At 45.2% G+C, this 25,592-nt stretch overlaps 1 protein-coding gene across 3 annotated transcripts in view; it reads right to left on the bottom strand.

Moving 5' to 3' along the window:
- The window catches only part of glcci1b (glucocorticoid induced 1b), a 28,161-nt gene extending 2,842 nt beyond the window's left edge, over window positions 1–25,319 (bottom strand). The window contains exons 1-7 of one of the 3 annotated variants that reach the window (XM_023802614.2): window positions 24,615–25,319; window positions 15,819–15,970; window positions 10,155–10,241; window positions 4,659–4,778; window positions 2,700–2,846; window positions 2,254–2,437; window positions 1,690–1,810 (exon numbers count right to left, since the gene is read on the bottom strand). In XM_023802614.2, coding sequence (XP_023658382.2) covers window positions 1,690–1,810; window positions 2,254–2,437; window positions 2,700–2,846; window positions 4,659–4,778; window positions 10,155–10,241; window positions 15,819–15,970; window positions 24,615–24,957 — 1,154 coding nt within the window. In that variant the 5' untranslated portion in view covers window positions 24,958–25,319. Of the gene's footprint in view, window positions 1–1,689; window positions 1,811–2,253; window positions 2,438–2,699; window positions 2,847–4,658; window positions 4,779–10,154; window positions 10,242–15,818; window positions 15,974–24,614 lie in introns of all 3 variants that reach the window. The other 2 variants (XM_023802612.2, XM_023802613.2) reach the window with 2 other exon arrangements.
- Between the last annotated feature and the right edge of the window lie 273 nt (window positions 25,320–25,592).

Genomic DNA, 25,592 nt, shown 5'->3' with positions numbered 1-25,592 from the left:
ACATGACAATGACAGTTCAGAATGAACCACAAACGCATTTCAGAGAACACTGACTAAAATGAAAAAGGAAAAAAAAATTAAAAATCACCGTCAGTGTATTAAAGCAGCACTGGTCTAGCCAAAACATTTCAGGGAACTTTTTAACACTGACAGCAAACACAGAAACTTTCTTTCCGAAACGGAAACGGCAGGAACACTGACGAAAATAGATTCTCACTGTGTCATTATTTGGTGGGAGTAGGAAGCGGAGAGATGTTCCTGTCAGAACAGCCACATTATGGAAGACTACAATGGCGCCATAACGAAATGCAGCAAACAGGGGCGTTTTACTGGGGGAGGGATGGGTGTTAAATAGCTTTTCCTTTGAAGTACAGTGGAACTGTCTGAATGACTGGAACCCGTCAGACCAGTGAGCTGTCGGGCTGCTTCAGAGTCACTGGTCCACCCTGTTCAGAGTGTACCCCAGTCTTCAGACCCATACTGCCAGGGATTTGGTCCAGGCCCCACCCACATACCTAGGTATAGCTCTATGACGGGCCGGTGTGTGGCTTAGCAGCTTAGGATGCTATCCCTGTGATAAGAAGGTTACTGGTTCAAGTCCCACGGCTAGCAGACTGACGTCACTGTTGGGTCCTTGAGGAAGGCCCTCGATGCAACCCTGCTTTCTCACTTTGGATGAAACGTCTGCCCGATTAACGTAACCAGGACACAGAGTGCTTATATGATGGATGAACAGATTATACATAGGACAGGTTCTGATAGCTTGAAGAAGTCGGCTGCACTTTAAACGTTCTGCAGTAAAATCAGGTAGGTCCCGGTTTCATCCCTACGTCAGATTCGACCTCAAATAATTAGCTGGAATGTAAAGGTCACTCCGAGAAGAACGGTGGTGCCCCACTACTCTTTAAACAAGCACAACACAGACACATGGATAGATTGGTTCAGTTTCCATAACAATCACTTCTGTGGAGTGTTTAAATACTGCATCAGATAGAAACCCAGATGAGAAACAACCCACCTGGCCTAAAGTTTATAAGCATTTGGTTAAACCAGCATCGTCCTCATATGTTTTTCTGTTTTCATAAAACAGCATTCGACACCTGGCTTCTTCAATCAATAGCGAGGACTTATCTGTCCTCGTTGCACCTGTCTACTTCACTGTGGAAAGTCTGTGTTTGCTGTCAACACAATGTTGAAATGCTTCTTCGTGATGTTAGTGATTTCATCCATAGTAAAGGCTTCTCTGAAATGTTTGCAGTCCGTTAAGTTCTAAAATGTTCTTTGAATTTTTTTTTCTTTCTGTTTTTGGTATTTTAGATTTTTAATGGTATTTATTTTGTGACGTTTTTATTTTCTGCTGATTTGATTTCTGAATATAATTTTGTTTTTGATTTTCTATTTACACTAGAAATGACTCGGATAAGCAGTCCTAATATGGATGCATTTTTAAATTAGTTTTAAATTTTTTTTTTTTGTGCTTGAGGACCACTATAGATTATTGCCAACAGGCCATCAGCTAGCATCAAGGAATCTCATAAGGCAGGGGAATTAGCAGCCATAAATCACCAGGGATGATTCTCATGGTCAAACACTAACTCCACTAGGTGAAACAAAGAACATTGTAAAGGGTCCTCGGTTGGGTCCTCACACGGCTAAATGTGTAGCATACGATAAAGCGGAGCTACTTACGCCATTTCCTCGAACACCTTGATCCTTTCACAGCCCTCTGGGGGCTCTCTCTTGAACATGTAGCTGTTGTTTGGCTTGGGAGAAGAGGCAAACTTGAGCAAAGGGGACCCACTCCCACCGTCTGCAGAGGAGAAATGTCAGAGAGATGGAAACTCTATGGCTGGATGCCATCTCCACTTCCGTGAGCGCCACTCTGATCACGGACCGGCTGCGTCACTCAGCCGTCTGCCTGCTGACTCTCAGTCTGTTCGGAGCTTTACTGTTTTTTCAGGAGAAACTTTGCTCTGGTTTTTTACGTCAAAGCTGTTAAACTGAAGGAGCTACAGTCGGAAAATGGCTGGTGAAAGACATCCCCACAACTACCGTACACATAAACAAGTGTTTTCCTCCAATAGGCCCTTAATCTAATCTTATTCATCATCATCATCATCATCATCATCATCATCATCATCATCATCATCACCATTATGGATTCCTTTTTAGGACCCGAGACCAAATGGCTTCTGTAACCATGACTACGAAGTAAGCGCTCTGCAGGTACCTCCCCAGGGGTGGCCTCACTACCTTTGTCCCGCTCGTACAGCAGGTCCTCGGCAGAACAGGGGCTCCCATCCCGGAAGCCTGGATGGTAGGGGGGCGAGGGGCAGGGCGAAGGGCTGGAGGGCGTCTGGGTGTCGATGCTGCGCGTGCTGCTGCTGCGCTGCTGGGGGGGGCAGGGGGCACGCCGCCCGTCCGGGACCTCTAGGACCTGGGGGCGATGTGGGAATAACGGGTGCATGAAGCACAAGAGTTCGGCCATCAGAGAGTAACTTAGGGAAAAATCATTACAACAGTCTGTGTTGATCTGTGGCTACGCTACGGACAATCAAGTTCACTGAATTTGGACTAAAGAAAATAGAAGTGTCTTTGAAATGAAACAGAGACGTGCTTCTATAACTTAAAGCAAGAGAGAGAGCATACATCCCCCCCCCCCGTTCTGAAGTACAAGTGGGACACAGGTGTAGACGCACCTTCAGCTCCTCCTTGTCCCCGTTGTCATTGATGAACACCCTCTCCAGCTCGTGGTTTATGCCTTCGACGCTGTTGGGAACCCGGACGACGGAGGATTTCGTCACAAAGGAGCTGTAGAGCGGCACTGGGATCGACTTCGACGCAGGCTGAGGACACAGGAGCATTCTATTCATCGACAGATAGCATGGCAATGTAACATCCATAATCCCGAATACAAGGTTCCACGAACCGCGATACAATGATGATTAAATGATTTACAGGATAACTGTACAGTACAAGTACTTTATTTTTAACATTTGTTCTACTTAATACTAATTTTTATACTTAGAAACTCCAGCAACTAATGGCAAATGGCTCCTGTCACCCTCCACACCAGTCACCCTCCACACCCGTCACACACTTCATTCTGCCACGGAGGACAACAGGCCATGTGCAAACTCGCCCCCCTCCTCTCTCTCTCTCTCTGCTGTCCCTCCCGTTTTCCAGTTCTTAAATGCAAGCGGCCCGTTTGCAATCGAGAGCAGCTGTTACCTGGGGGGGGTGACCTGCTAATGTCTGTGGCCCCAAAGAAGAAAATAGTATATGCATGTGTGTGTGTGTGTATGTGTGTATGTGCGTATGCATATATGCGTATGCATATGTGTGTGTATGTGCGCGTGTGTGCGCATATGTGTGCGTATGCATATGAGTGCGTATGTGTGTGTGTGCGTGTGTATGCATATGGGTGCGTATGTATGTGTGTACGTGCGTATGCATATGTGTGCGTATGTGCGCGTGTGTATGTGTGTACGTGCGTATGTGTGTGCGTATGCATATGTGTGCGTATGTGCGCGTGTATATGTGTGTATGTGCGTATGCATATATGTGCGTATGTGCGCGTGTGTATGTGTGTACGTGCGTATGCGTATGTGTGCGTGTGTGTATGCGTGTGTGCGCGTGTGTACGTGCGTATGCATATGTGTGCGTATGCGTGTGTGTGTACGTGCGTATGCATATGTGTGCGTATGTGCGCGTGTGTGTGTACGTGCGTATGCATATGTGTGCGTATGTGCGCGTGTGTGTGTACGTGCGTATGCATATGTGTGCGTATGTGCGCGTGTGTATGTGTGTACGTGCGTATGCGTATGCGTGTGTGTGCGTGTGTATGTGCGTATGCGTGTGTATGTGCGTATGCGTGTGTATGTGCGTATGCGTGTGTATGTGTGTATGCATATGTGTGCGTATGTGCGCGTGTGTATGTGCGTATGCATATGTGTGCGTATGTGCGCGTGTGTATGTGCGTATGCATATGTGTGCGTATGTGCGCGTGTGTATGTGTGTACGTGCGTATGCGTATGTGTGCGTGTGTATGCATATGTGTGCGTATGTGCGTGTGTGCATGTGTATGCATATGTGTGCGTATGTGCGTGTGTGCATGTGTGTACGTGTGTATGCGTATGTGTGTGTATGTGCGCATGTGCGCGTATGTATGTGTGTACGTGCGTATGCATGTGTGCGTATGTGCGCGTGTGTATGTGTGTACGTGCGTATGCATATGTGTGCGTATGTGAACGTGTGTATGTGTGTACGTGCGTATGCGTATGTGTGCGTGCATGTGTGTACGTGCGTATGCGTATGTGTGCGTATGCGTGTGTATGTATATGTGTGCGTATGTGCGCGTGTGCGTATGCATATGTGCGTATGCATATGTGTGCGTATGTGCGCGTGTGTATGTGTGTACGTGCGTATGCGTATGTGTGTGTGTGCGCGTGTGTATGTGTGTACGTGCGTATGCGTATGTGCGCGTGTGTATGTGCGTATGCATATGTGTGCGTATGTGCGCGTGTATGTGCGTATGCATATGTGTGCGTATGTATGTGTGTACGTGCGTATGCGTATGTGTGCATGTGTGTGTGTGTGTGTGTGTCTGTGCGTGCATGCGGGCGCTCCCTCGCTGGCGACAGCCGGCAGAGTCTCACCTGAGCCGGGCTCCCGGTGCCCTGGGTCCCGCTCTGCTGGGGCGACAGCCGGTCCTTCTCCCTCCCCTGCCTGCCAGCCTGCTTGCCGCGCTGAAGCTGCTGCCTCAGCTTTGCGATCTGCTGGGGGACACAGGATATGCATGGATGGGCGGCAGGCATGACAGCTCAAAAATCTGCTGGTCCCACTGCGTTCCATGTCCCGCACTGTGGGTACGTGGTAAGTGTACCGTTACATTCCTAGTTTTAGGCGTACTACTAATCTGTTTACCAAATTGTGGTCGCAAGTAAACGTCCATATACTTCTTTGGAGTCGGCGTTTGGACAAATGTTTGCACCCATCATTCTAAAGCCCTGGTGATTATTGCGCATGCAATGATGTGACATCGTGCAGCCCTGATGGATGGACGGACACCCAGACTGCCTCACTTACATGTTACTCACTCACTCGTGTCAGTCAGTATATGCGCCATACAATCGTAATTATATTGCAAAGTGATATCGTCCAACCCCATCTACCTACTGTACCTACCTACCTAGGTAGCTAACTGTCTACGTGAAGCAAGGGGGGAGTGCACATTTTCTCTGCTTTGGATAGGGGCTGCATTTTTACGGGTTGTATAATGCAGATGGCTTCACATACTGGTGCAGCTCTCGCAGAATCCTGTTTTCAGCCAGCATGTTAAACACCCTTTCTCAGACGAGCAGGCATGCAGATGTGAGTAAGAGCCCAAACCTCGCTGAGCACACTAACTACAGGGCAACAGGTGTGCCGTCCCCTGGGGCTGTCATTTCCGAACGCGCCGCAAAGCTAACACCTGCTGCGTAACGCCCAGAAAAGCAGCACAAAAGACAAAAATATACCAATTTACAGATTTACAGAAGATAACGCTCACAAATTTGACAATTATATGCCAATCAATAAACAACGTCGCCATAAGTTACAGAAAAAACATTCTATTGGTCCAGAGTACACAACTAACCATCCCCATTGGCTGGTTCATCTCATGCGATGCCATGTTCAGTTCTACAAGGCACATGAACCCACCCATGGATAAGAATCGTGCTGATTAAACACTGGGATCACTTTACTGTTGACTTTCTATAAAAATGTGCTTCTACCAGCCCGGTGAGGCCATCATCTTCTGGCTGTTTTCAGCATACTCGTTGTTCTAATTAGTCTAAGGCGTATATCCAGTGTCTGTAAATATTTGCATCTTTCCTTTTCTAGAGGAAAGCATTCTCCCCGTGTTTGGTTTAGTTTGTATTTGTGCACGATCATCGCTATCCTCCTCCACGGGGTGCGGGCTATTCGGGGGCCACCCGGGGGGTCCGGACACCTGTGCAAAGTGCACAGACAGCAACCTTATTACGGCAGCATGGCTGCTCACGCTCGCGATAACGCGGAGGCACACAGAGACCGGGTTTGTGTGGATTCCTCCACTGGTTTCAGCCATAGGGAAGAATCAATAGTTTCAAGCCCAGACTTGCTCTTCTTGTGCAAGAGGAAATGAAGTATTCAGGCTGCTGACGACATTGATAACGTTCAGTTTCATGACAAATACATGCTTAATTTAATTCTGATGCCTGTGACATGTTCAAAAATGTCAGGTCAGGAGCATGTTTACCGCTGTGTTGCATCACCTCTTCTTTTAACAACCCTCTGTAAATGTTTGGGAACTGAGGAGACCAGTAGCTGGAGTTCTGAAAGTTAAATGTTGTCCCATTCTTGCCTGATATAAGATTTCAACTGCTCAACGGTCCAGGGTCTCCTTTGTCGTAGTTTTTGTTTCATGTGTTTTCAGTGGTTGACAGGTCTGGACTGCAGGAAGCTGCTCTAGCAGCCAGACTCTTCTACAACAGAGCCATGGTGTTGTAATGCATGCACAATGCGGTTTGGCATTATCTTGCAGAGACATACAAGGCCTTCTATGAAAAAAACATTATCTGGACGACAGCATATGTTGCTCCAAAACCTGTATATCGTTCAGCATTGATAGTGCCTTCCCAGATGTGCAAGCTACCCAAGCCATGGGCACTAAGGCACCCCCACACCATCACGGACGCTGGCTTTTAAACTGTCCACTGATACCAAGCTGGATGGTCCCTCTCCTCTTTTCTCCAGATTCTCTGAATCTTTTAATAATATCATATACCACAGATGTTGAAATTCCTACATTTTTTTTACAATATTACGTTGAGGAACATTATTCTTAAAATTGTTGCACTATTTGCCCACAGTCTTTCACAGAGTAGTGAACCTCTCCCCATCTTCACTGCACAGAGATTCTGCAGTCTCACTATTCCACCCATAGTCAGTGAAGCAGCAGAAGGAAATAAGAGTTCTGTTCAATCTATACTTACATTTCTATGGGGACCATCCACCCATTTGCTAACATATTATTCTGGTGAGGGTCTTGGGGGGGGGGGGGCTGGGTAGGGTGTTTATGAGATGCAGTAACCAGTATAATGAGACAAACGCAGAAACCCTAACCCAGCTTCACTGCGTCAGAAGCATTGTCCAATCTGACGACCACAAAGGCTTTTTCACTCGGACGGAAAAGGGGATCATCTCTCTAATCCTGCACCCAAGTCGAAACCATAAACAAACACTTGGCAAATATTATGTCAATTCTTTTTGTTTTATTAAAAACAGGGCTGCTGCTGCTACTTGTCAGAGACGCAAGCGGGAGGGGCGGCGTGCTGATGGAGGATGTGGTGGCAGGAAGCTGCCGGTGGTGCACCTACAGTGCATGGAGGCCTGTGCATTAACCGCACTCCAGTGCAGACTTTTACAGCGACATGACTGCATGACTGTCATTTGCGCCTAACATACTTAGAACGCGTCTTCGGTTGTTCTTCTTCTGTACTTCCTGTCTGGAGAATGCGAGTCATACAGTCCTAGTCAGATGGTCAACAGAGCAGTGCTGTGGAGACTCGTGTTCAGAGCGGGACACACATTGGCACGTCAGACACACCTTTAAAATATTTAGCGGGAGCTGGAACTGAGGGGCGAGACACTGAGGGGGGAGGAGGAGCCAGGCTGAAATCTCAGTGAGACACCCGTGACGGTTATTGTTATGTAAAACATTCTTAATAAAGATATAAATAAAATCATATAATTGTGAATGCTGACGAGTTGGACTTGCCCAAAGAACAGAGTATGTGCATAAAGTGCTTGTGTGGGAGGACAGTCAAGGTCATAAGTAAGCAACATCGAGCTGGCTTGTTGAATATGGTTTATAGTGTGAGAGGTACCTTGTGGTTATTGCAGATTAGAAGTCAGCAGATCTGCATTGTGTATTCTTTCCCTTAACGGGGGAGACCACCATCTCAATAAACTATATTCAAGTCCTCAAATTAAAAGGCAAAGGTCATAGTTTTGCATATAATCACACAGAGCAAATCTTCAGTGCTTTTACCCCCCACGATGGTACTTGCATGCATTATGAACGGAATAAACATAGGATTTTAGCAAAGGTACACAAATGAGGGTGAGAACATCATGAGACTTATTTCCTTAGTAGATTCCCTCCCCCTTACACAACATACAAAATCTGGTCCCCTTTTGCAAATTAAAAGGATCCTTGACTTCACTAGAATGGTTTCAATAAATCCTTTTTGTCGGGTATATTATCTGATAAGAAGAGAAAACCGTCTCATCATGACAACGAAGCCTTCTGCAAAATGACTGGTGATTAGAGATAATGCTCAACTTTCATCTTAGCCCGCCTGCATGCCAGCGGGTTGACCAACAAATGAGGGACCAATAATGGCTACCAGACTCCAGTTTTCAGGGACTACATGTTCAGAGCATTTCAGTAAGGACTGCTGCCAATGGAGCTCACCTGACACGGAGACCGAGGTCTACAGCAAACGTAGCGATTGCGATTATGACCGAGATGAATTTTGCTTCGCTGTTTGTATGAGAGTACTTGGGTTTTAAGGTTCCGGCAGGATTTTAAGTGTGATCATGCCTGATCACTAATGATCCATGTGTCACTTACCCCTAAAAGCATCGGTGTGATAAGAAGCAGCTCAGAAGAAAAGAGACTGAGGGTGAGTTTGTCGGTAATAATGTTACATGATTGTCGGATATGGCTCGTATTTTTATACACTGTTTATTTTTGCAAAAATAAGGAGAAACGGTTTATGTGTAGTACTTTAAATCATCTGCTATTTATTCGTCTTGTAACAAATATGTTTTATCAGATGTAACAAATTATCAAACAAATGTAACTAATTACTTCTTCCTGCTTCTTAAGATAGTTTCCAGGCTCCCTGCTGTCGTATACAGAAAAAGCAGAACAGACGACGAATGGATATAACAAATTACATAAACTACATCCTCCAGAGGATACACGAATCCAAAGGAATTGTTTTGTGTTTGTCAGTGACAAGTGTTTAATAATTCATTCCAAAATCACGCATCAAAGATCTGAAACAGATCCGATACGGCAGACATGACGGCGCACAGTAAAATAATGAGTATGGACCCCCTGCCACCCCCAAATTCTTTTGTTAGCAATCAGGCATGTAGACAGATTGTAAAAATATGATTTCGAATCCCCCTCAAATTTTGCTTCAGTCCCCTGGGTGGCACAATCTACCGAGCCCCCCCCCCCCAATGAAAATTATTTCTGGTTACAGGCCAGCGATACATTGGAAAGAAGGAAAGAAAAAAAAAACCTTACAGACATTAATTAAAGGAGGCCCAAGCTGAAGCACATTAATAGCGAAGGATGATGTCCAGACGGACCCAAAGGCATCGTGATGCGGGGGCTTCCCCGTGGCCTCTTCTGCACTGTCCCAAAGGATATGGGCTTATAAATGGCGGGCGACAGCGGGTGGTCCTGAAGGAGATAATGCAATCACCGTTTGGCCCGCTGCTGGCATGACAGCTGTGTGACAGCGCGGAGGGCTGATAAGCCCAGCGCTCGCCAAATACGCCGTCTCCCCCCCGTTCCTTACGTAAAATAGCAGCCCACAAAAAAATGGAGGCGCAGCAGGAAGTTATAAATAGAACAGGGTGAAGGGTATGAGAAAACGGAAAGGATGATGTGGCAACAGCCAGCGAAACACGTAGCGTTCCGGCATAAAAAAGCAGGGTTTATGGTTCCCATCTATAAATTGCAGGGGGTCGGTCTATTCTGTCGTTTCACCGATAGAGATATTGTCATTATTGTTTTCAAACCTCTTATTCTACTTAAATATGTTCAATATTTTTACAATTCAAATGAGACAAATCAGAGGAGGACACAGATAGCCAGCATCAAGCTTGCATGTGACTTTGTACGCAGGTCAGGCTACTGACTCAGGCTTATGAAGGTGAGATATGCCAGTCAGCCCCTTGAGGTTCCAGGCAGAAGATCCCCAGGACAGGATAACCCCTGCCCCCCACCGCCCCTGCCCATCCAAGAGGGGGCAGTATACGAGATACCCACCCCAAACAAACATGCTGTAGCAATCAGCATCCTCGCAGGCATCTTCATTGCGTACCTCTTTGAGCTGGTCGGTGCTGCCCCATGACGCTGAACGCTGGTGGAGGATTCTCTCCCCGCCCTCCTCACTCCAGCCTCCGGGAGTCTGAGGAATGAGCCAATCACAAATGAACATCAAAGTGATGCGTAAAGACGCCCACATCTTCCCTTTCGTGCAGAATGTGGTGGGGCGAAGAGAAAAGGCAGGAATTTTTGAGTAGACAAGAGGCCAGGTGATAGGAGCACAACACTGAGGGCGTCCCACAACCCGTAATGTCGACAAAGCACCGCATTTCATACCAGGAGAACCGTGGGGCCATCTATGCATGCAGACTGCCCATTCAAAAAAGTCAAAAAACCAAGCCACGATATGGATGGAGAGCACTGTTCAAAGGGTTAAAAAAAAATAAAAAATGGTACCTGAAAATGAAGAACTCCAAACTAGAAGATCTAAAACTTACAGGAGCCTTATGCCATGTAATCTGACCAGAAATTCCATGCACAGAGATTTAGAGGCAAAGGCCCCAAAAAAGGGCATCTGCCAAATGGATAAACTACTATCTCAACCAGAAGGCCTCTTAAAAGTATCGTGTATCAAATTTCAGAAGTTTTATCGCTGTTTACATACAGCAAAATGGCAAAAAAATAATGCTGTAGTTTGGAACCTGAAGCAGAAATATAGCTCTGCTAGAACCAGCTTCTGTTTTTGGAGACACTCCTTTCATTTTTGATTCTGATGTAGTACACCAGTAGGTCTATAATTACATAATTACTGGGACAATGAAGCATTTTTTTATTACTAGACTTACACATAATTATATAGAAATATATACATACATCCCCCACCAGCTTGAATGTTGCATAACGATTGACAGTTATAAAAGAACACACCATACAACCATATTTGGGAGGAATAATGAAATCAAAATAAAGCGTAAGAACCTGAACAATGTCAAGGACCTGCAGGCTCACTGCAGCCCTGGAACCAACTGCTGAGTGTGGTAGCATTTGCCTGTGCCCAGTCCCTGGTGGGCATTATTTAGCCTTCCACAATGTGAAACGCCGCGGGCTGGATTATCCAGCTATTAATAATGCACGTATAACGAGCACAAGAACAATACAGGTTTAACTAAAGTTAGCTGGTCTCACACACTTCACATTTCGATTACCGTGCGTTGCATAATGCTAACCAAGTAATTAAAACAACTAGGAAGTCGGGCTGGTTTTGTTTGCATAAAAATAGAATATGGGTTCACACAGCAATGCTCTTGGCTTGGAGCGCACCGTCTGCAAAAGTTCGACAGTCCACCTTGACAGCAAACGCTTCCAGGGAGCGGTGCTGCTCCCACCAGTTGCTAGGGAACTCAATAAACGCTCTCAGGTGTTATGCTGTCAGCTATTATTTAGCTAGCTAGCTCACAAGCTAGCGACCTATAATTATGTTAGCTACTTTAAAAGATATAGCAAAGTGCTGCGTTACCATCTCAGATTGTTTAGGCTCTTAAAATCACTTAATCAGCAAGATATACATCTACTGCATTGATTGATCCACTTACTCCAAGTCAACTTTGTTTCATGAATACCTGCTTGTGTCAGAGTAAATTCCGCCGACTCGCCTATTTCATGAGGACAGTGATTTGGAAACAAATTGGATACTCACCTGTGAGCTTGGCTGCCAAGGTAGCATTTGATTCATTTTAAATGTTTAAGATATTGCAAAAAAAAATCACATTGTGTGTTCCTGTAATTTAGATTTAATGAATACTAGGACTTACAGTGGCTAAAAAGCTAATTGGCCATCTCTTTTCCCCTTATATTCATTCCTTAGAAGCCTTGTGATCCTTGCTTTTTAAACGAAAAATTGTTTGCAATTGTTTGTTTGGTTTTTCATCAGCAGAACAGTAGCAAAGGTAAGAGGAAATACTTCAGCCAATGAGGGCAGAGAGGCACTGGCTGTCACCCACTGGGCACACTGCTCCGCACGCCCTTACTGACCAGGTCAACCAAATGTCAGCAAGTTACAAAGTCTTCATTATCTCTGCATTTGTCACTAGTCAGGCAGCCAAGTTTAGGCAGCTGCTCAGCATACCACAAAGAGATATATATGATGCATAGTATGTGTTTTTCTCCCAGTAGAAAGCAATGTAATTCCACACAAGCAGTGGCAGAGCTTAGGCAAACAGAGAGCTGTTTCAGCTCAGAGAGACAGCCTTCGCATAGAACAATGCAGCCCAGAGACGCACAGGGTTCTGCTTTTGGTGCATGTGCTCAGAGAAGCTGCCATTTCAGCATGCAAGCAGGGGAACCGTAAATGAGACAGACGCCCGTTCTCTCGTGTCTGTTAATCACTCTTATCTGATGATTATGTCTAAAAACAAGAAGCTACAGCTGACTTTGGCTTCTAACAGCATGTCGCTGTCTGTTTACAGTGTCAAAGCTTTAATAAGCAGGTAGCACTGTGTTGTGTTGCTAGCTATATAACACCTGTTGCCCTTGATAACATGGCATGATAAAAAAGCAGGACAGCACAGGTGACGGGTCTACAGCAGATCATGGAGCAGCTGGTACACACACACACACACATACATACTGTACACACACACACGCACACTGTACACACACAAGTTGGTCTTCCTATCTAAATGGAGACGTTCATTCATTTCTATGGGAAAAACCTTAATCCCAATCATGACACCCTTAACCTCTACCCATCCCTAACCTTAACCATAAGCAACCAACTAAAATACAAGACTTTTGGCATTTTTACTGTCTTGATTGTATTCAAAATTTTTATAAAACTGAGGTTAACCTCAAAAGATAACCCCAAAAGTAGGGAAATTTCAGGTTTTACTACACTTTGGGGACAATTTGGTCCTCAAATGTGATCTATGCAAACCCACACACACCCACACCCACACACACACACACACACACACACACACACACACACACACACACACACACACACACACACACACACACACACACACACACACACGTGTATTCATGTCTTTGTGGGGACCGTCCATTCATTTCTATGGTGAAAAACTCTAATCCTCCCAGGAATGGTAACCTTAACCCGTACCCAGCCCTAACCTTAATCATTAGTAACCAAACAAAAAACTAGACTTTCGCCTATCTTGGTTTCTTGACTGCAATTACCTTGTGTCCCCACAAGGTCAAAATAACAGGTTTTTATCACACTGCAGGGATATTTAATCCCCACAATGTAATACATACATGCCCTCAACCTCCCCACACAGATACATAGGGAAAGATATACTCTCTTATAGCAGGGGTGGCTATGGGCACGCACACACACACGCACACGCACAGTGAGAGACTACACATAAACATAAGCACAAATTTACACCCCAATGCACAGACTAAACTAGGGGTGTAAATCACAGCTTTCCTCGCGATACGATACAGTATCGATTCCTTAAGCCAACGGTTCGATTTTTTTTGATACCTCAGAAATTCCTACGATACGATGCGATATGATTCAATTCAGTTCGATACTGGGGATAGTAGTCGAAATGATGAAATTTCACACAATCCTTTACATTTCAATGGATTAAAAGGCAAATATAATTAGCATTTTATCATATTTTATTGGGAACTGTAAACAAAATCTAGTGCAGTCAAGTATGTCCCATAAATCAAGCAAAATAAAGTGCAATAAGGCAAAAATAAAAACTTTGGATGGATGTAGATTAACATGGTGAATAATTTTTTATTTTGAATCAAGTCTTCTCCAGACAAATACAAAAGTGTAACAAAAAGTATGTCCATAACGGTCATGACCTCCTCGTATGACCGTCTCGTGTGCTAGAGGCTTCTTACTTGGTCCAGCTCCCCTATTCATTTTTATACCCTTTCTTAAGTTTAGTAGAAAGAAATTGGAGGCTAACGAGGCGACTCGGTAGCTTGCAGCAGCTGGCGCGGTTGAACGCGTCATCCTCTATTTTTTATGCCAAAAGATCTACCCACACTACCTTTGCGATGGACCAGTAGATCGCGATCGACCTATTGGGCACCCCTGGTGTAGACCATGTATATGTCGGAGTAGATCATGAAAACAATACTGGAACCGGCGAGAAAATAAAAACGCATGTATCGATATTTATGCGGTCACATTGATGCATCGGATCGTTTGCCGTTGAATCGATATATCGATACAAATCGATGTATTGTTACACCCCTAGACTAAACTCAATTTGATAGAACAAGAACTTTAAAACACAACTGCTGCCAAAATCGTCTATAGTCTATAAGATATGGATTTAAAAGGCGAAGTGACGTGTGGCACAGGGTGACGGTACCCCATCTAGCCGCTTCATCACACTAAAACCACCCACTTCCACTTACAGCAAAGGGCATGTACTGCGCTCCCCGGTGGACGGGAGGGCAAAGGGCAAACCCACGTACTGCGCTCCCCGGTGGACGGGAGGGCAAAGGGCAAACCCACGTACTGCGCTCCCCGGTGGTCGGGAGGGCAAAGGGCAAACCCACGTACTGCGCTCCCCGGTGGACGGGAGGGCAAAGGGCAAACCCACGTACTGCGCTCCCCGGTGGACGGGAGGGCAAAGGGCAAACCCACGTACTGTGCTCCCCAGTGGACGGGAGGGCAAAGGGCAAACCCACACACTGCCTTTCCCCTGTACCCAGAAGCCCTGGGTGACACTGACACTTGTCACCGACGGCAGCAATTGGCTGCTCTGATAAGCCGTCCACCGCGATCTGGCTGGAAGGCAGGAACGCCCCCAGCGACATACGGCGTGAGCGATGACGGTAAACAGAGCCCCCCCCCGGAGCTTAAACAGCACGCCAGGCCCACAGTGCCTCCTTTGATTATGCCCCCACCTACTCTGTGCCCTCAATATCAAGGGGGATCCCACTGAAGCACTGCGGCATGCAGGTGCTGGGCGGATTAGCATGTCTATGGGATTTCGCTGCGGGCCCCTCCCTCACCGCACAAAGGCCAGGTGGCAAATGGAGGTGCCGGGGCTGGCACTGCCGCGGGCCACGAACTCCGCCTCGCAAGGCACGTCTCCAGCGACGGCTGCGTAATTACTCCAGGGTAACTCACACAGGCTGGTATACTTGTCCTGTCCCCTATTTTCCTGCTTTTATATACGTCGGTATAAGTGTCTCACACAGGAATCGTCAACCTGTCCATACACAGACAAATGTGTTCATGGCAAAATTTATCTTTTGCCGTAATTGGGAAAAAAAATATTTAGGCTACGTTTTTTAATACCATGCGTGTGGTCAAAACTGCATTTTGATCCATATGTCTGTCAGGAGTCACGACTGCGTACCTCGGATGACCGGGCTCAACACAATGTCCTGCCGGTGCCCTGCCTTTCTGGACTACGGGGATTATAAGGGAGGGTGGTGAGCCGGCCGACTCCCTGTAGGCTAAGCAGGCAGGTGAAACATCACAGTGACGGAATGATATTACCATGCAGTGCCGTTACATCTGCAGTGCCATCAGAAACAGTGAGTTTTAAAGAGTACGTCAAAACCTATGGTTCCCCTCAGAACCCTGTTCTCCAATATTTGGTGACACGATCTACAAGCTGACTGCCCTTGGGAGGGCGGGTGTCGTGGGGACACACGAGGTGGATGGTAACTGGGGACTGGAAAGATGGAGAGCAGGACAGGGAGGTCGTCCTACCTGCGTGGCTTTGTCCTTCATGCAGGATGGCCGGTGCTGCATGTGGGGCTCTCTGGGCCACTGCCCAGTGAGGTAGGGCCCCGTGATGGTGTCGAGGGACGAGGTCCGGCGGATGGAGCTGGAGCCACGCACCTGCTGGGGCTTCTGACGCTCTGCTGTGGGACAGGGGAGGACGGGAAGGGCATGAGGCCACAGAGAGCTAACATCGGGAACACGGAGACACAGGGTGTAATGGTGAACAAGCAGGAAGGGCAAACCAAATAGACAAGTAGAGCCAAAGTGCGATAGCTTAACACTGCTGTATGCTTAGAATTTTTCTGGACCATCATGTCTTACCATAAAGAGCCCCCCCCCCCCGACTGAAATGGGAAGAAAGCGAGCGTAGGAGCTTTACACCATACTACAGAAAACCAGTTTAACTCGCCGGCCTTAAATCCGTAGGTGTCGACGGCAAACTTGCCTCCCCATTCATCTGAAATTTCAGTTAACAGTCTGCTGCTGATGACGAGAGCGATAAAAGAAAAACTAATTAATTAAGCAGGCTCTCTTACCTACAGTCATTATAAATCATACAGCAGATGCAATCTCCTGGAACGGTAAACGAGGCACTAAACCAAAATCAGATATCTAAAAATATCTGTCAATTAAAATAACCATCAGGAACCATGGCATGAAGTAAACAGCCTGCCAACTAGCATACTTGCTACATATTACACAGATATCAAACCACTCAAAGAAAAGGTTTATGTTAAAGATCGGGATCTATAGAATTTCTTTATGGAGAACAGGGGACGTAATTCATTTTTGAGGTGCCTTTCATACACAGAGTTGGTAAAACACAGTTATGATTGAATGGCAGATCCTCATTTTATACTTAAAAACATGCATTCAGCAAGACAGGTGCAGTCCTTTCTGCACAAAACTCCACCTCCACCTACTTACCATTTTTTTGGTTATCACATTTCCCATCTTGCTCTCCTTAGAGACACACAGACATGCATATACAGGCGAAAGCACAGCATGGGATCAAAGCACAGGGCTTATCCCGCATCCCTGGGGCGGTTTTCAGGGTTACAGACTCTAGGGTCCAACAGTAATATGATTACTCTGCCAGCTATGGGACTTAAACCTGCAACCTTCCAAACACAGCAACAGACTTCAAACCCACAAAGCCTGACACCACGCATGAAACGGAGTGGGATGGGGTCCACACTACTGGGCATTCTCACAAACTAAGCAGACCATAAAGAGAAAATGAGACATACAGGCCAGAGTAGCAATCACATTACACTCCTCACACTTTCTCAATCCATTTAAATTCTGAGAAAGGGTTGAGAGTCTCATTAAAACTGAAAGAGACTGAACTGCACGTGTGATTGCAGGAGAACTCTAAGAAGCCAGGAATGTATTTGTTAAGCGGTTATGGCTTATTAACTTAGGCGAGTTTAACCAAGCTTCTCACCGACTAGTCACACAACATTTCGTTTCGAGTTTGTCTACAAGATAAGGGGCTTTCCCCACACCAACTTTCCATCATACCTTGACAGAAGGACAGACAAAAAGTATGTATAATAAAAATTATAACAATTAACCCTTTTCTGACATGATAAACTGTCACGTGTGGGCAGTATGCAGATAAAATACCATGCCAGGGATTCTGTGCAAACAAAATACCTGCATATCTGCATAAAGCAATCAGCTGTGTTTTGTTCTTAATTTTTGGAATAACATTTAAATACAAAAAGGAAAAATATGAATCGTCTGTGTTAGATAATTTGGTGTTACTGGTAGCACACAGAAATTAAGTGTCATTTTCTGGTATCTGTTATACTGCAAAACATGATGTGACATGACGTACATCAGAAAAACGCAAGCACCCTCGATGTGGCATGCTGGTGGGGGCGGGCGGGGGGGGGGGTGTAAAAAAAGAAAACACCACCACAAAAAGCAAGGCTGCAAAGGCAGCACGTCCATGCGGAGTGTGGGACACCCAGGCCTGTAACCCTAAGCCACAACAGTTTGATTTATCGAGCCGTGGCTCTAGTCCAGCGTTACTGACCAGGACGACCACACCGGAAGACAAGGCAGCTGTGAACAGAACGTAATTACTGGAGTGCGTCAAGCAGCCCTTTCAGTGACAATGGCAGTGAAAACTACCAACACGCTATGAAGAATTATCCACCTTCGGAAAGGGCATCTTTATCAGAGCACTACACTGGTTCAGATGGATTTTCAGTGTCAGTTACATGAGGGAACTTTAATGGATGAGCCAGATCTCTGCACACAAATCGCCTGCATCATCTGGCAACACCACTACGCTGGGTCTAATGACGATATATATCCCAGTGAATCATCCCTCAATCTGTTCTCCACGAATGGAGACAAGGCGAATGCCCAAGAACTCCGCACCTCCTAGTAACGGATGCTGACAGTCATACGAGCAGGAGGTGCCGTGCCGCATGCACGGGCTTGTGCTGCGGCTCTGCTTCATTCATGTAATTAGAAAGCCAGCCTGATTAACGTGGCAAAAACGCGATGAACAGCTGCACCTCCGTTGGGACAAAAGCATGTTCCAGGGATCCCCTTCTCAGACCCCATCATCCAGCGACCAATCGAACCGCGATCATATCTGTCGGAGTTTCAGCCATCAAACCCACAAGTGTTACTGCGTTCGTCATGTGAAATGTTCGCATTTCTAACAGAAGAGTACAAATCCAGAGACAGCACGCGATGCAGTGGTCAGCGCCATTGCCTCACGCCTCTCGAGAGCATGATGACCAGGAAAAGGAGGGACAGTAGCGGCAGACCCTCCAGAACATTTCCCAACGGCAAAAACAAATGAACACAGCATTGCAACAGCCCAGGCTGCAACGGGCGGCCTAGAAGTAAAGGTGACGGAGCAAAGCAGGAGCCAAGCTATGGGTGACATGCTGACATCGGTTTATGCTCTCAAAAGAGACCCGTCAACTCAATGCTCCTGCCTTGCAAGAATGACTCGCCTGGTAGTGTCGCCTCCAATACCTTCCACAAGATACAGGTCAAATTTAATAATGTGTTTCATTAACTGATGCTGAGTTCAGCTCTCGATTTTATGTAAACAAACAAAAAAAATACTTACTACGTGTAAGATTTTGTAACCAGTCAAGCATTATAGTGCCAATATGGGAGGTTTCCAATGTTCCATAACTGATAAAAATCTGAGTCAGCTGCTTCTGCTGCAACTGGTCACATTACTCAGTAACCCATTATAGCTAATGACCACTAACAGCAACCTGACGTTACTCCAGTGCTAAAAAAAAAATTGAAAACAGTAAATAAAAAATAAAAAACTGAACTGGTTTGCATGAATGCATGATTGTTTTCTTCAAATACTATGGGAAAAGCAAGCGGTAATTCTGGCATAATATGAGTGCGGCAGGAAAGAGAAAAGTAAAACTCAGTTTGGCAAAGGCTCTCTGACCGTATTCCCTGCAATATGGCCAGGCACTCTCTCTGTGGCAGACCCCGGTTTATAAGCGGGGGTCCTTCGCGTGCTGTCGTTGGGGTTAAACGGATCAGCCAGACGGCACAGATTGCAGCGCTGCTGCCCAGGCCACTCCCTCCCCTTTTATTAGTCCCCAGTTAGGCAGATGGAAGGAGTCAGTTGATAGGTGCCACCGACATTGATGCCAAAAGCAGCCTTCAGAAGAGCTGAATGACAGAGGCTCAGTGGGCGCCAGGCGATGTGAGCGCAGAGTATGTCGCCAGGACAAGCCATATTAAAAATGTAAAAAAAAAAATAATTTCCCATGTTTTTTTTTCCCTGATTTGGTGAGATCTGAAGTAAGCATGCCTGTGGTTCTTCTCAAAGTCCACAGATAGTGGATCTGCTGACAATGGGTGACACGATTGGTTAGGGTAGCACAGGCGCTCAAATATACACACGCATGCGCACTCACACACACACACACACACACACACACACACACACAGACTCATACAAAGAGGAGGCTCCATATTCTTCTCCTTCAAAAGCAGGACACGGCTCCAAGCTCTAGCTAGCGGGGAGGAGACTCCCAGCACTGCAGGTTGCTGGTCCCTTTACAAAAACGACAGCTGATAATTATATTCATGCTTTCATTGAACTGGGGGGGGGGGGGGGGGGACGCTTCTAGGTTTAATGAGTCACTTCTCATCAGAACATAACCATTTGTCATGCACTAGAGTTATATAAAGTTCACACATTTATACAAATTTTAAGTTTTGGACCAATGCACAATTAATTATACACGATTGTTTGTCAGGCCTGGAGGTGCACTGTGACCCTTGTTTGTGAGTTGAATTGCATTCGAGAGTTTGAATATCACGGGTTGCAATCAACCGCTTTCATGCTTTTAAATTATATTTATAATGAGCAAAGCTAGCTGACCAGGTGGTCACCCACAGTTATTCCCCATGCAAACAATTTCACAAAAAAATAAAAAGAAAAAATACTCTAAATCAATTTTGGAGATTAAAATAAGGTTTAAAAATCTTATATGCCCAAAAACATTGCTACTCTGGTCAGAAAAACCTAATCATATGAAATAATGCATATTATTACAGCTACATTACATATGTAATACAGTGACTTCTACTTTCCCAATTTCCTTCTTAACTGTAGTGATAAACGTATAATAAACAGCGTTAATGTAACAAGGAGCAGGGCAGATTTCAATACCATTTACGACCAAATGTGCTTTGTGAGATTCTGTTTTCATTGGCTCTGGGAAGAATAGGTAAAACACGCCAGCCCAGCTTGGAAGGGCGGTATTCACAGGCCGGGTGTACAGTGTACACCTCTGAATTAATCTCAGAGCACTGCATTCATTTGCAGATCACCATGAGCGCTGAACCAGACTGCTTTGTGTTCAAGAGGATTGTTTCAAATGCAAATAACCAACAGCTTCTGATGTTCAGCTGTGTAGCAGGGAGAACAAAACCGCTGAAAGATATCCCAACTTTGTACCCCAGGTGAAACTGGATTACTGGCCTGTAACAGCTTCAGTGCACATGCTGAATGAACAGCCTGTTCCATTTCTACAGGGCCACATATAGGGAACTTATACAGCAGAGGCAGTCTATTTCCCCTTAAAAAAAACACAACAACAACAAAACGAAAAACTCTTCCTTCTCGTTTACAACAAAAGTCACTGGCAAAAATGATCAAATAAAATCCTCTCAAAAGTGGTACGATGAATTCTCAGACTAATAATAATCTAACGAGGAAGTAGGAGAAGGCTGGTTAAAAACCATAGAAAAGATCTCTCGTCGGGAAACATATGGTAATCATTGTGCAGAATCTAGAAAATAGATTTCTGTAATGTTTTTAACATCTCAGGCTAATGTAAATGTGAAGCAGGCATGAAACCAAGATTTGAGTATTTGTCATCATGTCCTCCTATGGGCTACGGACAAGATTGAACAAGTTGTTTCAGAGACAATGAAAGGCTTGTAAGAAACACTGTAGCACAGACAATAGAGGCTTGTAAAAACACCCTGCATTGTGTGTCCAACTAAGCAAATGTGAAGATAAAAACAAACACAAATATTTGACCACGTCTATGTTTCTCACCATTACTGCTCTCATTACCATCTGTGGTTACTCCTGCTGTTCTGTTAGCATTAGCATTTACATCACTGCCACGCCAGCAACGGCCAGACGCGCTCTCCACACACTGAGCGAAAGACAGGTGCTGAGAGTTCACTGAATGCCGTCTGAACGTCGCAGATTTTCAGCTCATGCGTAACCAGTGGGACTGACACATTTCTAATGTATTTGCTTTTTTTTTTTAACATTTAAGAAGCATCAAAACACATTCAATTGGACAAGCGAGAACACTGTAGTGAAATTGCATGGCCTGTATTTGTACTTAGGTTTGGCTGTAACTATCAAGCCTGAATATTCAATTTCAATGGGTTCAAAAAAAAAAAGACTGATATTACCAGGACATGCACTACATTTATATTGTGATTTATGACAAAGGAATGAGTATTTTCATTTCCTGGTTATTTTCCAATAATTACTCATCTCTGGGCAATATACTCCAACTGTATTTTTTTAAAAAACCCTTGCCATCACAAGATATTTAAGTACCTCAATTTGCATGGCTTGTCTTGTTAAATACCACGAATTACTAAGCAAGTATTTTAATAATATATAGACAAAGGATGAAGACATAAAAATGTCAAGGTAGTAAATGCTTCAGATAAAGGCAATACATTCAGCAAAGATCCATGATGTATTTCCATGCTTATAATACCCTAACAACCAAGAGATATGCAATAACCTAACATGACAGTAAGTTTTAGCAGGAGAAGCTGGAAAAAAAATACTGCACGCCAATTACATGCAAGAACAAACTCAGAAGCCACATCATTGTTCTGTTGTTTTTTTAATTATTATTTGTCAAGCTTAATTAAATAGATGTGAGAGTACACACTACATGTTAAGCACCAACTGGACCAGTGAAAAGAAGGGACACCGCTGACCGCATTCTCTGAGGGTTATGTTATAATTAGTTGTTCTAATCCCTGTCATAATGCTACTCTGAGCCTAAGGAGACTCCAGGGGGTTACAATTACAGGTCAGAATAGGGATTAAGGTCAATTTTTACAGACCGACGCGTAAATAAATGCACATTACATAAAGCAGGAGTCAAAACTACTTTGTGAGGCTTAAGCGCATCTTAAGCGGAAGTATTTTTTCCTTAATTTTTGGTGTAATTCCTAAATTTTAATTACCTGTTCTTTCTCTTGTTACCACCAGTGAATCAGACAGTCCATCTGTGACTTTATTTATTTTTATTTTTTTTGTTTTCATGCAGCTATTCATACCTTAATCACCAATTTGGGAGTAAACTACCAGGTTTGGCCTGTGGACGGTTCAGTTATTGAGGGGTTTCTCTAATGGAGAATAACTAATATAGAGGTGATGTCATCATTCCAGAGCCTAAAAGTCACACTTTGGAATGTCACCTCTGTCCCTTGACTTCAAGTGTATTCTCATTTGCCTGAGGATTCTTTCAGTGCCAGTCAAGTGAGATGAGAGATGCCTACTTAAAAGGACTGATTTAAAGTAAATATCTTTTAGTGTTTTCAAATAACTCAGAGTTCCAATTTACATGTCAGGATTTAAGATTTAAAGATCAAGAGTATTATTATGCTGCATTAATGATTTGAGTACAAAGACGTTATGGGATTTTGTACACCTGTCAGCTGATAATTATCAGCTGTTCTCTTATACACCTCAAATGTATTGAAATGTATCAATAGAAAATGTATGCGTTGGAGCCAACATATAGATATATCACCCCACATGCATGTATTTTTTTTTTTTTAACAAGTATCCAATGTTTTTCGTTTGCCTGTTTCAGTTTTTCATTGTGTTGCACTCCAGAGGGAATTTGACTTGGTCTTTGGGCTTAAATGTGAATGCAACTGCAGTCAATGGCACTGGTGAAGTTTTCCGTCACCTCTTGTGTCGGCTTGCACAGGGTTGAAGGTTATTGCTTTTAGGGACACAGGAATGCGAGGCATGACACCCCACAGAAGCCGCACTGCACCAAAAAGACGAGGGCTACCATTTTGTGAAAAAGTATGGGTGGTCGCCATTATGCCCCGCCAACAGCAGAAGATGCTCTTGACAGGGAGGATGAGAACAATCTCCAACAAGATTCATCACCTGTGCTTGCATCGCTGTAGTGAAGGTCATTCTTGTAAAGAAAAGAAAATTCTCACAGCCTTCCAGAAGGCAGCCCTAAACAACGCAAGACTGTTGGCCAAATTCATTGCACTGTTGTGGTCTCAGTGTCACAACGGTGGAAGTTCACCACCTTTCTGTGGTCCATATACCACTTAAAAATTGTGTAATGTTAACTTCCGCCAGATTGTGGTTGATAAACATGCAGGGCGATCTGTGCTAAGCTCTTCTAGATCTCTTGGGACAAAGAAGGCTCTGGGATACAAGAGTTTCCTTAAGGTCTACAACAGTAAATGTCCCAAAACAACATGTATTACTAGAGGCCCAGCAGTTAGGTATGCCTCAATAATGCTCACAGAAACTCTTCACTTGCACTCACAGAGCTCAAATGCCAAACCTCTCATCTCACCGCTGCTTCTGTTAATATGTAAAGCCCCATTTTGGCTTCAGAAGCCTGGTAATTTACGTTGACAATACTTGTTTTCAAAGATCCACGGCACAATAGGTTTCGCAAATGTATCTCAGGTGCTGCAACTAGACCATTAGATGGGTATGCAGCCGTTTAGGGGCTCATTGTTTCCCTTCTACTTCCTGGATACGGTGCATTAACGGTACCCATAGGGGTGCACGAACCTACAGTATAACGTAAGAAGTTCATAACTTTCATATTTCTTCAGCCATTTTTTTGCTCAGTGGTTTAGCATCAACAGCATGACAAACTGCGAGCCGATCCATGCTACATAAGAGCGCCGCAGAGCGACTTGAAACTGGCCAAAAAAAAATGAAAATTAAAGAAAAAGAAAACAGGTTATGTCTCCAGCCGAGAAATCCACGAGGAGAGTGTTTCGGATAGACAGCCGTAGCTGAGGGCCCAGGCGTTTCGCAGCTTAGTAAACTAATGGAAGAATACAGCACCGCTGATCACGTTAGGTTACTCAAAAACATGAGTGTGCCTAACTCTCGCCGACTTCTCTTAAAGAATTGTACCGCGACAGTATATTTCCAATACAGACGCGAAATTAAACTCTTTATTTCTACAGAAAGCGCCGGAGGGGGGTTGCAGTGCGATACCGTACCTCTGCAGACGGGCGAGTTGGGACTCCGCTCCGGCGAGTCCCTGTTGTCCGGTGACAGTCTCTGTCTGGTTACTAGTCTCGGCTCCGCCGAGCCGTTCGCCGCCGGGCTCGACAGCGGCTGTGTCGGGCTGGGGGGACTGGAGCCGCGGCTCGCCACCGAGTGCGATGAGGGAGGGCACGTCGGGCTGTGCTGGCTCGCCCGCAGCAGCTGGTAGGGCACCGTGGCGCGGATGGGCTGCAGCCGGGGGGCGCCGCTGCCGCCGGCTGAGTTGGGGGAAGCGGCGTTGCTGAGCCGCACTCGCGGCTGCTGCTGGTGAGAGGAGTTTGTCGCTGACGCGGACATGATTCGCACCAGCGCGACACTTCTAGTTTTGAGGAAAAAGAGAAAGGAGGTTCCCGTTTCTTCAAAATAAGTTAACGCCAGCGCGCGATAAACATTAAACTTCCTTTGATGACAGTGCCAAGTTTTATGAGTAGTTTAGCTTGTTCTCTCTAGACGTTTAGCTAGCTAAGCAATAAGAATGTTTAATGGCACTAATATATCCTTCACATTAATCGAATCGCCTCATGTTTAACGGTTACTTTAAATGTAATTCTGGTAAAAACAATAACGTGAGTCGAAAAAGTCAATATTCCAGCGTTTCCTCAAGCGCATTCAGCTTTTTCCCAAGCTTTCTCCGAATGACAGCTGCATTAGTACAGCCACTCAATGACGCGAGGGGGCGGGCTACAATCCCGAGCTGCGATCGTCTGATTGGCAGTTCACAGGCAGGGTGCCAGCAGCCATTGGACAAAAGTATTCCGCTGACCAATAACTCCATTGAGGTTTTCCCAAGGTGGGGCGTGGGCTTTTCTCGAAGGCCTATTGGCTTTGGGATTTAATTGACAGGACACACTGTAAGCCGTGAACTTCATACATTGTGAGTGAGCAGGCGGCAGTTGTACTGACTAGACTTTAATTGTCCTGAGGAAAACGAT

This window comes from Paramormyrops kingsleyae, chromosome 9, assembly GCF_048594095.1.
Source record: "Paramormyrops kingsleyae isolate MSU_618 chromosome 9, PKINGS_0.4, whole genome shotgun sequence".
NCBI lineage: Eukaryota > Metazoa > Chordata > Actinopteri > Osteoglossiformes > Mormyridae > Paramormyrops > Paramormyrops kingsleyae.
The sequence above is the reverse complement of the archived record's forward strand: the minus strand, read 5'-3'. Positions and strand labels throughout refer to the sequence as shown.